We start from the raw sequence: 13537 nt of genomic DNA on the forward strand, positions 1-13537 counted from the left end.
CTCCACCCCATCTCTCCATCTCATCCTCAGTCTCCCCCTCCCTCTTTCCCCCTCCACCTCACTCACATACACTCTCTTTGTCAGTCTTTCACCCTCCATCCTCTCCACATGGCCAAACCACCTCAGTGTGTTCCTCCTAACGCTTCCTATCACATCCACATCCACACCACAATGCTCCTTTATATCCTCATTCGTCAGCCTGTCTCTCCATGTGACTCCACAGGCTCCTCTTAAATAACTCATTTCCACTGCTCTCACTCTTGACTTGTGTCCTTCCAACAATGTCCAAGCTTCACTTCCATACGTTAGAGTTGGTATCACAATACTGTCATGTGGTAACTTTTTCACTTCCATGCTCACTTCCCTGTTTCTTATCACTGCTTTCAAGGAACCAGCAACCTTTCTTCCTTGCTGTACTCTTTCAAGCACTTCACCCTCCAAACCTCCACCCTTATTCATCACACTACCCAAGTACTTAAACGTACTCACATTTTCCAATTCCTCACCATCCAACCTCGCTGTACATTCACTGACTTCACCTCTCTCAAAGACCATCACTTTACTCTTCCCTACATTCATCTTTAGATTCCGTTTCTTACACACACTCCCAAACTCATCCACCAAGCCTTACAGCTCCCCTTCGTCTTCACTCAACAACACAGTATCATCTGCAAACAACAGTACAGAGAGTTTCCGAACACTATCCTCTCTCACCAGGGCTACTCCAACATCCACTACCCCACCTTGTACCTCTTTTATTACCCCATCCATGTACAGATTGAACAACCATGGAGACATGACACATCCCTGTTTCAACCCAACCTTCAAAGAGAAAAATTCATTTAGTTCACCATCCACACACACACTGCAGCCTTAGCACCATCATACATACTCTTCACAGCATTCAACAACTTCCCATCTACTCCATATATTCTTAATACTTTCCACAATCCTTGTCTATCCACCCTGTCATATGCTTTCTCCAAATCCATGAAAGCCGAATATAACTTCTTTCCCTTCACTAGAAACTTTTCCACCAAAGATCTAAGAATGAATATCTGATCTACACAACCTCTTCCCTTCCTAAAGCCTCCCTGTTCTTCACCAACTAATTCCTCTGTTCTTTCTCTAACTCTGTCAATAAGTATCCTACCATACACTTTTCCTATTATACTAAGAAGACAAATGCCCTTATGATTACCACACACTTCTTTTTCCCCTTTTCCTTTGTACAAGGGAATAATTATACCTGACTTCCAATCCTCCGGGACTCTACCTTCCTCCCAGGCCAATCTGCACATCTTCCACATCCAATCTACTACCATCTCTCCCCCATGCTTCAGCATTTCACCACACACTCCATCAATTCCTGGGGCTTTCCCCAATTTAATCTTTATTCATTGCTTCCACAACTTCTGTCCTACTGATTTCTTCCTGTCTTCTCACCTCCTTCCTTCTCCCACACATTCCCCGGCCACTTATACTCACATTACTTCCATCCTGTATGTTCAACAATTCCTTAAAGTGTTCTCTCCATCTGCTCACTTTTTCTCCCTTCTCCACTAGTAATCTACCATTTTTATCTTTCACTCCCCTGCTAACCTCACTTCCACCCTGTCTTACTCTCTTCACCTCTTTCCAGAACATTTTCTTACAGTCCCTCCACTTTACACTCAAATTCCTTCCAAATTCCTCATCCACTCTCTCCTTACTCTCTCTTACTAATATTTTCACCTCTCTCTTTCTTTCTACATATAACTCTCTCTTCCGCCTCTCAACTTCTTCCACGCCCCTATTTCTCATCCATTCATTGTATGCTTTCTTCTTTTGTGCCACAGCCTGTCTCACCTCTTCATTCCACCACACTGTTCCTTGCACCCCCCTCCGTCTTCTCTTCCTGTCACACACCACATCACATGCTGCACATATCTCTTCTGTGAATATCATGCACACACCTTCCACGTCCCCCATCTGCTCCAATTCATATTTGCCCAATCGTTCCTCCACTTCTGGTGTTTTATATCCTTTATTTATTTATTTTTTATTCATATTTATTCATTTGTAACATGTATCAGTTTCATAACAATACAGTTAAAAATTAGGGCAGGGGAATGAAATGATTGTAATAATTTTTCGATGCCGCACAAATCACTGAGGGAGGAATGTTGGGGGCATGAGGTCTGGGTGGGCAACAATGAAATGATAGGAAATAGTTCACTCAGAGCAGCCAGGTGTGATGAATGACTATTGTTATGCCATACACTGTAAAAAATTTTCTAGTACAGCTAGAAGTGTCATTTTTTAATGGATTGTAAATAAAAGCTCTACAATGTTCTATAATCACTGCCGAAATGTTTATAAGTCTATGAGTAAATGAGCATTGAATAAATAAGTAAATTTATTTTTAGTTTTTTTTTCATTCAACAGAAGATCAAACAACAAACTGCTGTGAAAAAAATACGGCAAATTATATGGTTGCCTCAACCGACGTTGAAAGAGTGTGAGCGGTTGATATTACTTGGACGAATTCTGAGTCAAAAGAATACGAGTGATTGGATTTCACTTGGATGAATCCTGCGTCGAAAGAGTGTGAGCAGTTGGATTCTTCACCGGGCCCCCCATGTATGAAAGGGCTGATATTTCTGCGTGGCTCTATGGTTGGTTATAAAGCGTAAACATCTCTCACCTCACTCCCTATCCTTCAGGAGGTAGATGGCGGACTGCAGATGAAATGCAACTTCAGCCTGCGATCCATCATGTTCACAGCCAGATGAGCCTGTGGCTACCACAACAACAACAAGAGTTTGTGTGTCCTTGGCCCTGCATGACATGACTCACTCACCCCCTGACGGTGCGACAGTCTGGGTTGAGGATGATTTGTGCCAGTGACGTCACTTGCAGGGTTGAGTCCCAACCATCTGTGTCATGAACCAACACTGATGCTCCCTCCTGTTGTACAAAACAACTTCCATTATAATCAATTCCAAACTACAGTACTGTACTTTCATCTTAACTGGACCCAAATTTTAGTCCTTTTGCAGCTTATTTCACATAGCTCAGTAACTGGAAAAGGCAGTGCTATTATTCTACATCTTTTCCACAATATTTCTTCGTGACTTGCATCATATCGATGTGTTAATCTCTTGCTACAACTTGGCATTCAAGATGGAGAGATGGTAATTTTATGCCAAGTTAGAATGAAAAAGAGTATAGAATTACACTTAACCACAACTCACACCCTTCCACACATGCCCATACTGTACTCCCTCACTCTTGCTCCATCACCTGTAACTAGTGTACAGTCCATTCCAAATCAGAATTATTGTTACAGGTGATTTAATTTGACTGAAAGAATGTGGGTGGTGGGTAGGTGTGGAAGCGTGTGAGTCATGTCAAGTGTAATTTTAATTTGGAATGAACGAAGCTATACACCAACAGTAAACATTAGAATCTGGATAATATTCTACTTATTTCATTCTTGCTGTGACCAGCTGAATTTTATGTTAAGAAAGGGTCCTCATATTGCAAAGGGTTTATTAAAGCTACATCTAACAAGTCCAGTTGTGAAAAATCTATCCTAAGCTGAATAAAACTGTGCAGAGATGGCAAGAATACAGTAAACTCTCAAAGTACCCATCATCGCAATATCCAGCCCAATGCAATACCCGTTGCTGCTGGCTCATATCTATTAAAGCAATATTCAGTGAAATTGAGCAACACCCTGTGCCAAAATAGGATGCAATAGGCAGTTCTATGCAATATCCAGTGTTGAAGCATATCAACTGGCTTGTCAGGGGTAGCCAGCTGGCACCCACGAAAAACCATAAACATGTCTGCCACTGAGAATGGCTGCTACACACCAACCAATCAGAATCTGTCGTGGGAGTGACTCACTCGGTACACTGAGAATACTGCCACATTCTCATTCTCACCTGTAGATCTCATAAAGATTTGTCTGCGCGTTCCGCTTTTCTGACCACACGGTCACGAAACCCTGGTGCTATGACTAACTCTATAGCATCTTATGCTCAGTGTTGCAAAGCTTATGGCCTGTCAGTGCTTGCGTCCTAGCACTTGATTTTGATCCTGAAATTATGACTGCACATGGTATGAACCCCCAGTCCTGTGTCTCCTGAAATTACGACTGCATGTGTTGTGAACCCCCAATGCTGTTTCCTGATCCTGAAATTACCATTGCACGTGCTAAGGGGTCATTGTATGCAGCATGTGTTAGGGGTGTAATGCTGTATGGTAGTGAGACCTGGGCAGTAAAGGAGGAGGATATTCGCCAGCTCAGAGGTACAGAAATGACAATGATTAGGTGAATGTGTAGTGCGTCCCTGCGTGCAAGGTCCGGGGGGGCTGGGTTTACAATGGAAGAGTTGAGAGGTAGGATGGGACTGGAGTGTATTGGTGTTGTGATGAGGAGAGGTAGATTGAAATGGTTTGGACATGTAGAGAGGATGGGGGATGATAATTGGGAGAGGAAGGTGAGAAGTGTTAATATTGGGGGTGGGGTTATGAGGGGTAGACCGAGAAAGACATGAGACGAGGTCATTAAGTGTGACCTCAGGGTTAAGGGACTGAACAGGGAGGCTGCAATGGATCGTGCAGCGTGGAAAGCTGCCATTAGGTGACCAAGGCCGACGCATGCAAGCATGTTTGAGCCTTTAAAAAATGGAAATTAAAATGAAAATGACGTGGTGTGACCCCTAGTGCTGTGTCTCCTTATCTCACTTGCCTCACTTGTGGCCAAAAAGTGTTCCATGCCCTGGTGCTCACTGCTGTACTTGATCTTAGTTGTGCATGATGGCTGAGTTTGTGGCTTTTGTGGTGGTGCACTGGCTGCTGCAGGTCCTGCTGAATTAATCTTCGTGGAAGCCACCCACCACTACATCATATAGAATTTAGTGCACTGTACAGTACTGTGATGCATGGTGTACAACTCTACCCTCCACTGATCCCAACTCTTGGTTAGTACATACAGCCAACTCTTCTACAATGCGTGATCCTAGAACACGGAAATCATAGAATACAGGAGGCACCTGTTTGTGTTTCAAACTCTTACTACAAGGAAAAAGAAATCTTACTACAAGGAAAAAGATGCATATAACACAGTGGGAGGCACCTGTTTATGTTTCAAAATCTTACTATGCGGAAAACATTCATATAACATAGATTGTCAGGCGATGATGTATTCCTATGACGTGTTTGCATGGTGGGTTGTCACAGTCCACTGAACATTTCTTTCCCACTTGAGCCTGCCCTCTCCCCTTGCTGTGACTACTCGTGTTCTGTGTGACTCCCCCTCCCCCCCCCCCTACTTTACCCGCCCCCACCATGCCACCGCTGAAAGATTCAGGAGCAAGAACAAGAACAAGATCAAGAGGAGCAAGATGCCATGTCTGATGTTTCTGCAGGCCTTGAGGGGTTCTTGGAGGATGTAGAAGAGTGGCAACACAGCAACAGAGATCAGGACTCCCAAGACTCATCTTCTAGCTTGGAACCAGCACAGCAGGAGGACCATGCCAGGGACCAGTAGGAGTCCTGCCCAGCCTCGGAACCCCACTCCCCTTCCCCCTTCCAAGCCCACAACATCTTGCATTCAAGGTGAGGAATACTGCCGTGTTTGTATGTTATAAAGTCTTTATTAGGATGGTAAATGGCCTGAAAAAATAATAAAAAGGACCAAAACCGTGAACCTGGGGCTGGCTTGGGTCCCATGAAACCACTGAACATATTAATACAGTAATCCCTCCAATATCCGACGTAATAGGGCGATAGGCAGGTCCGGATAGTGGTCCTGTCTGGATATTGGGCCCCAGCTTATGGACCCTAACTCAGAGAAACACCCTCTGGACATGCATAGCACCTATTTAAGACCTAAATCACACCAATAAGGGACATAAAAGACTGAAATAAATGCAAAAGAACCATAAAATGAGGTTTTAGAGGTGAGTTTATACAATATTAAACATTCTGGGGACTTACAAGTCCCTGGCTCCTGGACTGGTTTGAACCGCCAGTTTGCAGTCCACAGTTAATCCTCTGCACTCTAAATTCTAATTTCTTAACACTGCACAACACTGTAAATTCCTGTGTGTTCTAGTGGCGAGTTATTGCAGTTTATTCAATGTTTATTCACAAAAAAACAAGCACCTGTGGCTTGCACTGCTATGAGCTTCTGCTCTTGATCGGAGTTAAGCTGTGACTGTTGATGATGACGGGGTAACAAAGTTGCCAGATCGCAACGGCCACATTACCAATCTCCTCAACTTTCATTACCAAATTTAACTTTTCATTACCAAATTCATAAAGCTAGCATTTATTCTTCACTAATTACATATACAAGTGGAAATACATGTAATCACTCTCCTTATAATTAACACCATGTTGATTATTTTCATGCTATATAGGGTAGCAGATTAATCAGAGAGAGCAAACAATCCACCATCTCCATCCTGTGTATCCTCATACATGTGAAAAATCCATTTGGTAATACATTATTCTGATTCATTACCAAACGAATTTTTCATTACCAAATTGGCCCACACTTGGTAATGAAAAATACCAAATGGCAACCCTGACAGGGGAGGGGGGAGGAAGGAAGGGATGAAGGGACCATGGTGTAACAGCTGTTCGGCGCCAGGCAGCAATTTCAAATTACGGGTGGGAAAAAAGTCAGATTTTTTTCGAATTTTTTGCGGTTTTTGGCCCATTTTGGGAACACTGGATCCCAGGATGATTATGTCCGGTTAGTGGGGATGTTCGGATATTGGGCGTTCGGATATTAGAGGGATTACTGTATAAGATTCCTATACCGCATGATCCTACTAAGCAGTGTTTTCTGGGTGCAATATTCCCGCATTATAGGAGAGGGCACTGTACAGTAGTACACTATGTACTGTATTACTGTACTGTATCATTACCACACATATGATGGCAACACAAGACAGCTGCCAAATCCAGACTCCAGTACTGTATGCAGTCATGGACCTCAATTCCCCTAGTGAACTACATGTGAATAAAGAACTGAAGCTGCTGATGACTCTCAACTCTGGCTGTGTCCATCACTTCACCATGTCATCTGCCATCCATGACTGGACTGCCCCACATTCTTGCCACTGAGACATATGATAGTAGCCTACTCATTAACTTATGCCATAGTGGAAAAATGGTTAGTATTACTGTAGTTTTTCTTTAATTCACTACTAAACATGTGCAACCTTTTCATATTTTCTATTGAAATGAAACTTTCAGAGCTTACCTGTTACTTTTCCTGGATTACCACAGCTACATTGTGGTAGGTGATGGTGACCATCGTCCGCCACTTGCTGTAGTGCTGCCTACTTCTTCCTTTACTTTTATCATTCTTTTTCTGTGTCTGCCCTCTCTCTTACTATATCTCCCATCTTTCCTGTCACTACTTATTACTCTTCTTTCCTTATCAGGTGGGTTTACTTTGAGTGACAAGTCTAAAGGATACCTGTATGCCAGGAAATCATTTACAACGCTGGGTGGAAACCATATAACCAACCCACGTGTTCCCTATGTGTCAACAAGTGCATTGGTGGGGGATTAATACCTCTCCCCGTAAAACCACTAACTCAAAGACAAATGGTCACCCCTTATGGGATAATGGTATCTGGATATAGAAAGAACAGATCATTACTGTATTCCATTTTATGCTTAGTTTTCATCTCGTACTCACGGAAAAGTTTTTAGGATAGAGGGTTGACATGGATAGTAACACAATATCCAACCTGACACCGAATGTTGTGCAGAAATGCAAAATTCGGCATTTCACTTTATTCAGCAAAGGGCTTGGCTGAATTACAATGGGTAATTAAGAGTATACTGTTCAGTACAATGACAAGACATTCCATGGTATCTGCACATTTCTTATTTCATTGTCATCATCCTTAACTCTTTTTCTCACCTACAGAAGGGGTGATAGAGCCCAGAAAACAAGGAGAGAAAAAAGCAAAACTGTGAAACAACTGATCGACAGAAAACCCTATGCATTGGGCAGCATGGAGTGCTGCTATTAGGTGACCAAGGCAGATGAATGCAGGCATGCTGATGCCTTTATAGACAAAATGAAATGAATGGGCAAGGCCAGAAATTTACTCCATCATCATTCAAGCCCCCCAAAATACTGACTCTACCTTACATGCTTGACCATCTGCAACTGTTTTTTCCCTTATACAGTAAACCCTCAATATACCAAACCCTCTATTAATAAATTCCGCTTTTAACATCCACCTTGAGCTAGCCAAACGTTGTGTTCATTTAACGAATTTTGTTCAGTAAAAGAATGGACTCACAGGAAACACTGACCAATGTGGCATCCACACGCATGCACGCATGCACACACGCACACACGCATGCATGCACACATGCACACACACACACACACACACACACACACACACACACACACACACACACACACACACACGCAGTGACTAATGAATCTGCCTCAAATGAAGTAAAACAGCTCAAAAGGGAAAATAAGATGTTGGAAGAAGAATGGGACAGGATGAAAAGTAAATTACATGAGCATGAACCAATATTAAGAATGCAGGTCGAACACAATAAGGAAATCAAGGAGCAACATGAGAGGTGGAAGAAAATTCAAGGGGAAGGAAACATAAATCTGAAAGAGATTATAGAACAACAAAGCAAGAAAAAGATGGAGAAGGAAGTGGTTAGGGTACTACGAAGTAGAGACTCTTTAGTCAGGGATGCAGCAGACAAGAAAAAATGCATGATAATCTCAGGAGTAAAAGAAAAACATATGACAGTAAGATCAGAAAGGGAAAGAGAAGAACTGAGTAAGGCTAAAGAGACAGTATCATTAATTATGGAGGGTAACAACAAAGCTCAGGAAGAGACTGAAGAAGTATTTAGGTTAGGAAAGTACGAGGAAGGAGGGGCGTGGCCACTTAAAGATTAAGTCTCAGGTTATGGTAAATGAAATCATCAACAGAACATGGAAATGTTTGGATAAGGAGATGCCAATGAGGAAGAAAGAGCTAAAATAAAGGACCTCGTAAAGGAGGCAAAGGCAAAAAACAAACAGAGAACCAAGGAAGAGAAGACAGTGTTCTATTAGAGAGGTATGGATCAGAAATTGAGGAAGTGGTACAGATGAAGAGAGGGAGAGAAGAGGGACAAAAGAACAACGAAAAAAGTTGGAAATCGGCATGTACAAATCTTGATGGTTTAATATCGGCATGGTTAGAAATCAATGATTTCTTGAGGGTACATGAACCAGACATTATGTGCTTTGTAGAGACCAAGTTAAGAGAGGATATTAAAATCCATAAGGGAGATGGTAAATACAAACTGTGGAGAACAGACATTAAAGAAAAATGGCAGGAGAAGTGATGATGGCAGGGAAGAACAAAATAAATGTGGATAATGTGGAACTGGGAGAGGGTAGGGCTGAAGTGATAAATATGAAATTAGAAACTGGAAAGAATGGCAAGAGAGATATGGCAGTATTATATGTTCCCCCTAAGACAAGGGCATGGAATGACAATGAATACCAGGATATAATATCAGACGTGGTTAGATATCTACAGAAAGTGACTGAGAAAAGCAACAACATAAATCTGATGGGTGATTTTTATTGTAAGAGGTGAAATGGGAGGAATGGGACTCAGGAGGCAGTGAAGATTCATGGGGCAATATACTGTAAATATAGCAATGAATAATGTAATGACCAAGTGGGTTAAAGAAGAGACAAGATTCAGAGATGAGGACACACCAGCAAGATTAGATTTACTGCTAATCAAAGAACCTGTGTCCAATATGAAAAAGTGATCATGTGGTCAGTGAGTTCCAGATGATAACAGGGAATGTGGTGCCAAGAGATGAGCTTTACAGGAAGGGAACATACAACTCTGGGAAAGCAAATTTTACAGGACTGAGGAAATTTTTCGAAAATGCTGATTGGAGAAAATTCTGAGAAACAAGAGAGATCCAGAGGAAGTGGGATATCTTTCTAGACCTCTATAATTCAGGAGTGGAAAAATACATACCAAGAGTAAGTGGGAAAGAAAACAGAAAAAAGGAGTGGTTTAACAGAAGGTGTATGATAGCAAAAAGGAGAGGGGCATGGCATGGAACAACTGGGGAAAGAGAGGTAATAACAGAACAAAGGAAGAATACAGAAGAACTATAAATGAATATACAAGAACACATAGAGAGGAAGAAAGGAACTTTGACAAAGGTACAGTTGACAAATGCAGGGAAGAACCAATATTGTTTTATAGATTCGTTAATGGCAAACTGAAACAAAAGGAAGGAATCACCAAACTGTAAGCAGAAGGAGAAGTCTATAAAGACGCAACAATGCAAGCTGAAATAATGAAAAAATGTTTCCAATCGGTTTTCACTAAAGAAAGAGATTTTGTGCGGGGGGGGGAGGGAGTGACTAGAAAGATATAAAAGTGGAAGTGCAGGAAGTGTATAAATTACTGGAAACTCAAGATGTAAGGAAAGCCCCAGGACCGAATGGAATCTTGAATGGGGTACTGAGGAAATGCAGAGAACAACTGGTGGATAAGATTCACAGTTTAATCGTGTGTTCTCTGGAAGACGGGAAAGTGCCTCGGGAATGGAAAAGGGCCATTGTGGTACCAATTTATAAGGGAGGAAACAAGGAAGAACCCCTGAATTATATACCAGAGTCACTGACGATCATGGTTGCAAAATTGTGCTAGAGAATTCTGAAAGACAGATGGGTAAAATATCTGGAGGAGATGAACATTCTGGCTGAGAGTCAGTTTGGATTCAGAAGTGAAAGGTCGCATTTCCAAATTGCTGAGTTTTTACTAAAGAGCGATTCACATGCTACAGGAGAGAGGCAGTTGGGTGGATTGTGTGTATTTAGATTTGGAGAAAGCCTTTGACAAGGTACCCCACAAGCAACTAATATGGAAATTGGAGCACATAGGAGGACTGAAGGGAAACCTCCTGGAGTGCATGAGAGACTTCTTGAGAGAGAGACAAATGAGGACAGTAATAAAGGATAGGATGTCTGGATGGGATGGAGGGAAGTAACAAGTGGAGTCCCACAGGGCTCGGTGTTATTGCCAGCAATGTTCCAGTTTTACGTAAACGATACGGTAGATGGAAAGAATAGTTATGCAAGTCTGTTTGCTGATGATGCAAAGATCTTGAGGAGAGTAGAAGTTGAAGAAGATTGGAAAATGCTGCAGGAGGACCTGGATAAGAATCATGATTGAAGCCGATGTGGGAAATGAAATGCAACACAAAAAAATGTAAAATATTGGAAATGGGTAAAAGTACCAAAAGGCCATCACTGAATTATTTGATGGGTAATGAACCAATCACAAAAGTGAGAGAAGAGAAAGATTTGGGAGTGCTGGTCTACAATAGTTTGTCACCTGAAAAACACATTAACAAGATAGTTAGAGAGGAATATAAACTCTTGACTAACATAAGAGTAGCATTTCATTAGATGGATGAGGAGATGATGAAAAAATTGATAGAAGCCATGATCTGCCCTAGGTTGGAATATGGGGCAGTAGTGTAGTTCCCACACAAAACGAAGGATATAAACAAGATCGAGAGAATACAAAGAACAGCATCCAAGATGGTTCCTAGCCTGGCAGATCTGTCGTACAGAGAGAGGCTGAATAAGCTGGATCTACCTTCCTTAGACGAAAGGAGAGAGAGGGGCGACATGACTGTAGTGTTCAGGGCCATGATGGGAGCAGACAAAATTGACAGAAAAGATCTGTTTGTATGGGATGGGAGAGTAACAAGAGGACACGGAAAGAAACTGAAAAAGCCAAGTTGCTTGAAGGATATCACAAAACATATAGATGCATAGACCTTTGGAACAGCCTGGACAAAGATATCATCCAATCTAAAAACTTAACCCGTACAATCCCACCGTTGGCATGGTGTCAATGGTACAAACCGTCTCGAGTAATCCCAGCGACGTGATGGTGCTGACAGCAAAATTCATTTGCTGTAGTGCGTCTCTAACTGATTCAATCTAGCTAATTTTTTGCTATGGAGTAGCTTAATGTATTGGCAACATTGTGCACAAGCACTTGCAGCACTGAGTTTGGTTCTGCATGGCTGGGTAACATCAGAGTGCCACTGTCCGTCACAGCATTAGAATGTCGCAGAAGTTACGCCATTTTTCCGCCTCACTGGGCTACAGCAGGCGGTTGAAACTGTCACATGGACCCTCTGTCCCTTCATTTAGTGATTCTGTAGAAGAGGAAAAACTGGACGACTCTTCTGGGGAGGAATATGAGCTAGTGGAGAAGGATATTGAGAACAGGGATTCTCCCATTCTCCTCCCCTATTCTCTCTCATCCCGCCCACCTGGGTTGGAAAACGTAGCTCATGGCTTGGGAAACTGGGCTAGAAACACGATGGACATCCATCCTGCACTTATTTCTCCTATAAGGAGTATTTTTTTTTTTTGCTTTCCCTTGATTTATATGTCTTTTTGGATTGTTTTACGCAATAAATTTTTTTTCCATTTTTGGTCCGGGATTGGGTGGGTATAAAGTTGCAAAAATGCCTGGGATGGTACGGGTTAAACAAGCTCAAAGCAAAATTTGATTTATTGAGACACAGAGACGGGACTCCACGAGCATAGCTCATTTCCTGTATATCACAACTAGGTAGGTAAATACACACACACACACACACACACACACACACACACACACACACACACACACACACACACACACACAGGGAGAGAGAGAGAGAGAGAGAGAGAGAGTGCATATGCACCAGTGCGTGTGGGGGGGGTGCGTATATGCAAGGAAGAAGAAACCATAAGTAAGAAGCCTGCAAGATTACTCCCTTTAAGAAATAAAAAACAAGATAACAGTGAGACAAATTCATAATCTATTCATTTCGAGCTGCCTGGACATACTGGGTTCAAAAGACTGGACGTCATTTGTAGTAAGAAATACAGACAGAGGAAGACTGGTCATGAAGAACTGCTATGACACGGATGTTAAATAAGCCACAAAAAGGGTGAAATAACAGGCAACATTATTGTCACATGGGTATAGTTCACATTTTTAGCACTAGAATATGCTCCTGTTCTCACTTATTTTCAAACATGCACTTGAAATCCCACTTCAAGGTTGGCCCTCAGATATCATGGACTACAGGCTTTAACGAACTTGGCTTTTCCCCAATCAGACCATTATAACAAGGGTCTACTATATATTTCAAGTTGTCTGGTACTGAGATATGTTGCAGTCAATGCTACTTCCTATATTAAGGTATGCTGCAGTGTACAGGTTAAACCCATCATCAAAACTTCCATATGCCATATCCCTCATAAGTCATTGTTTCTTATACTCTCCACTCTATGCATTCCACTTACACTGCTCAATCATTGCCATTGTCATTCATCATTCTTATTGTCATCATCATCATCATCATCATCCAAAACTCCTTTTCCTACCTATGGAGTGGATGAGATTGGATTCAGATAACAAGGGCAGAGAAAGCACAAAAC

The 13537-nt window shown here is 42.0% G+C and overlaps 1 protein-coding gene across 1 annotated transcript in view; it reads right to left on the reverse strand.

Annotated features, from left to right (window-relative positions):
- LOC145411011 (myotubularin-related protein 9) overlaps positions 1-13537 on the reverse strand; it is a 408122-nt gene that overhangs the window by 153861 nt on the left and 240724 nt on the right. The window contains exon 8 of the mRNA XM_080281074.1: positions 2843-2949. Coding sequence (XP_080137200.1) covers positions 2843-2949 — 107 coding nt within the window. The remainder of the gene's footprint in view (positions 1-2842; positions 2950-13537) is intronic.

The sequence above is a fragment of the Coenobita brevimanus genome, chromosome 87 (assembly GCF_032717465.1).
Source record: "Coenobita brevimanus isolate Jiangsu-jjx chromosome 87, ASM3271746v2, whole genome shotgun sequence".
In the NCBI taxonomy this organism is placed as follows: domain Eukaryota; kingdom Metazoa; phylum Arthropoda; class Malacostraca; order Decapoda; family Coenobitidae; genus Coenobita; species Coenobita brevimanus.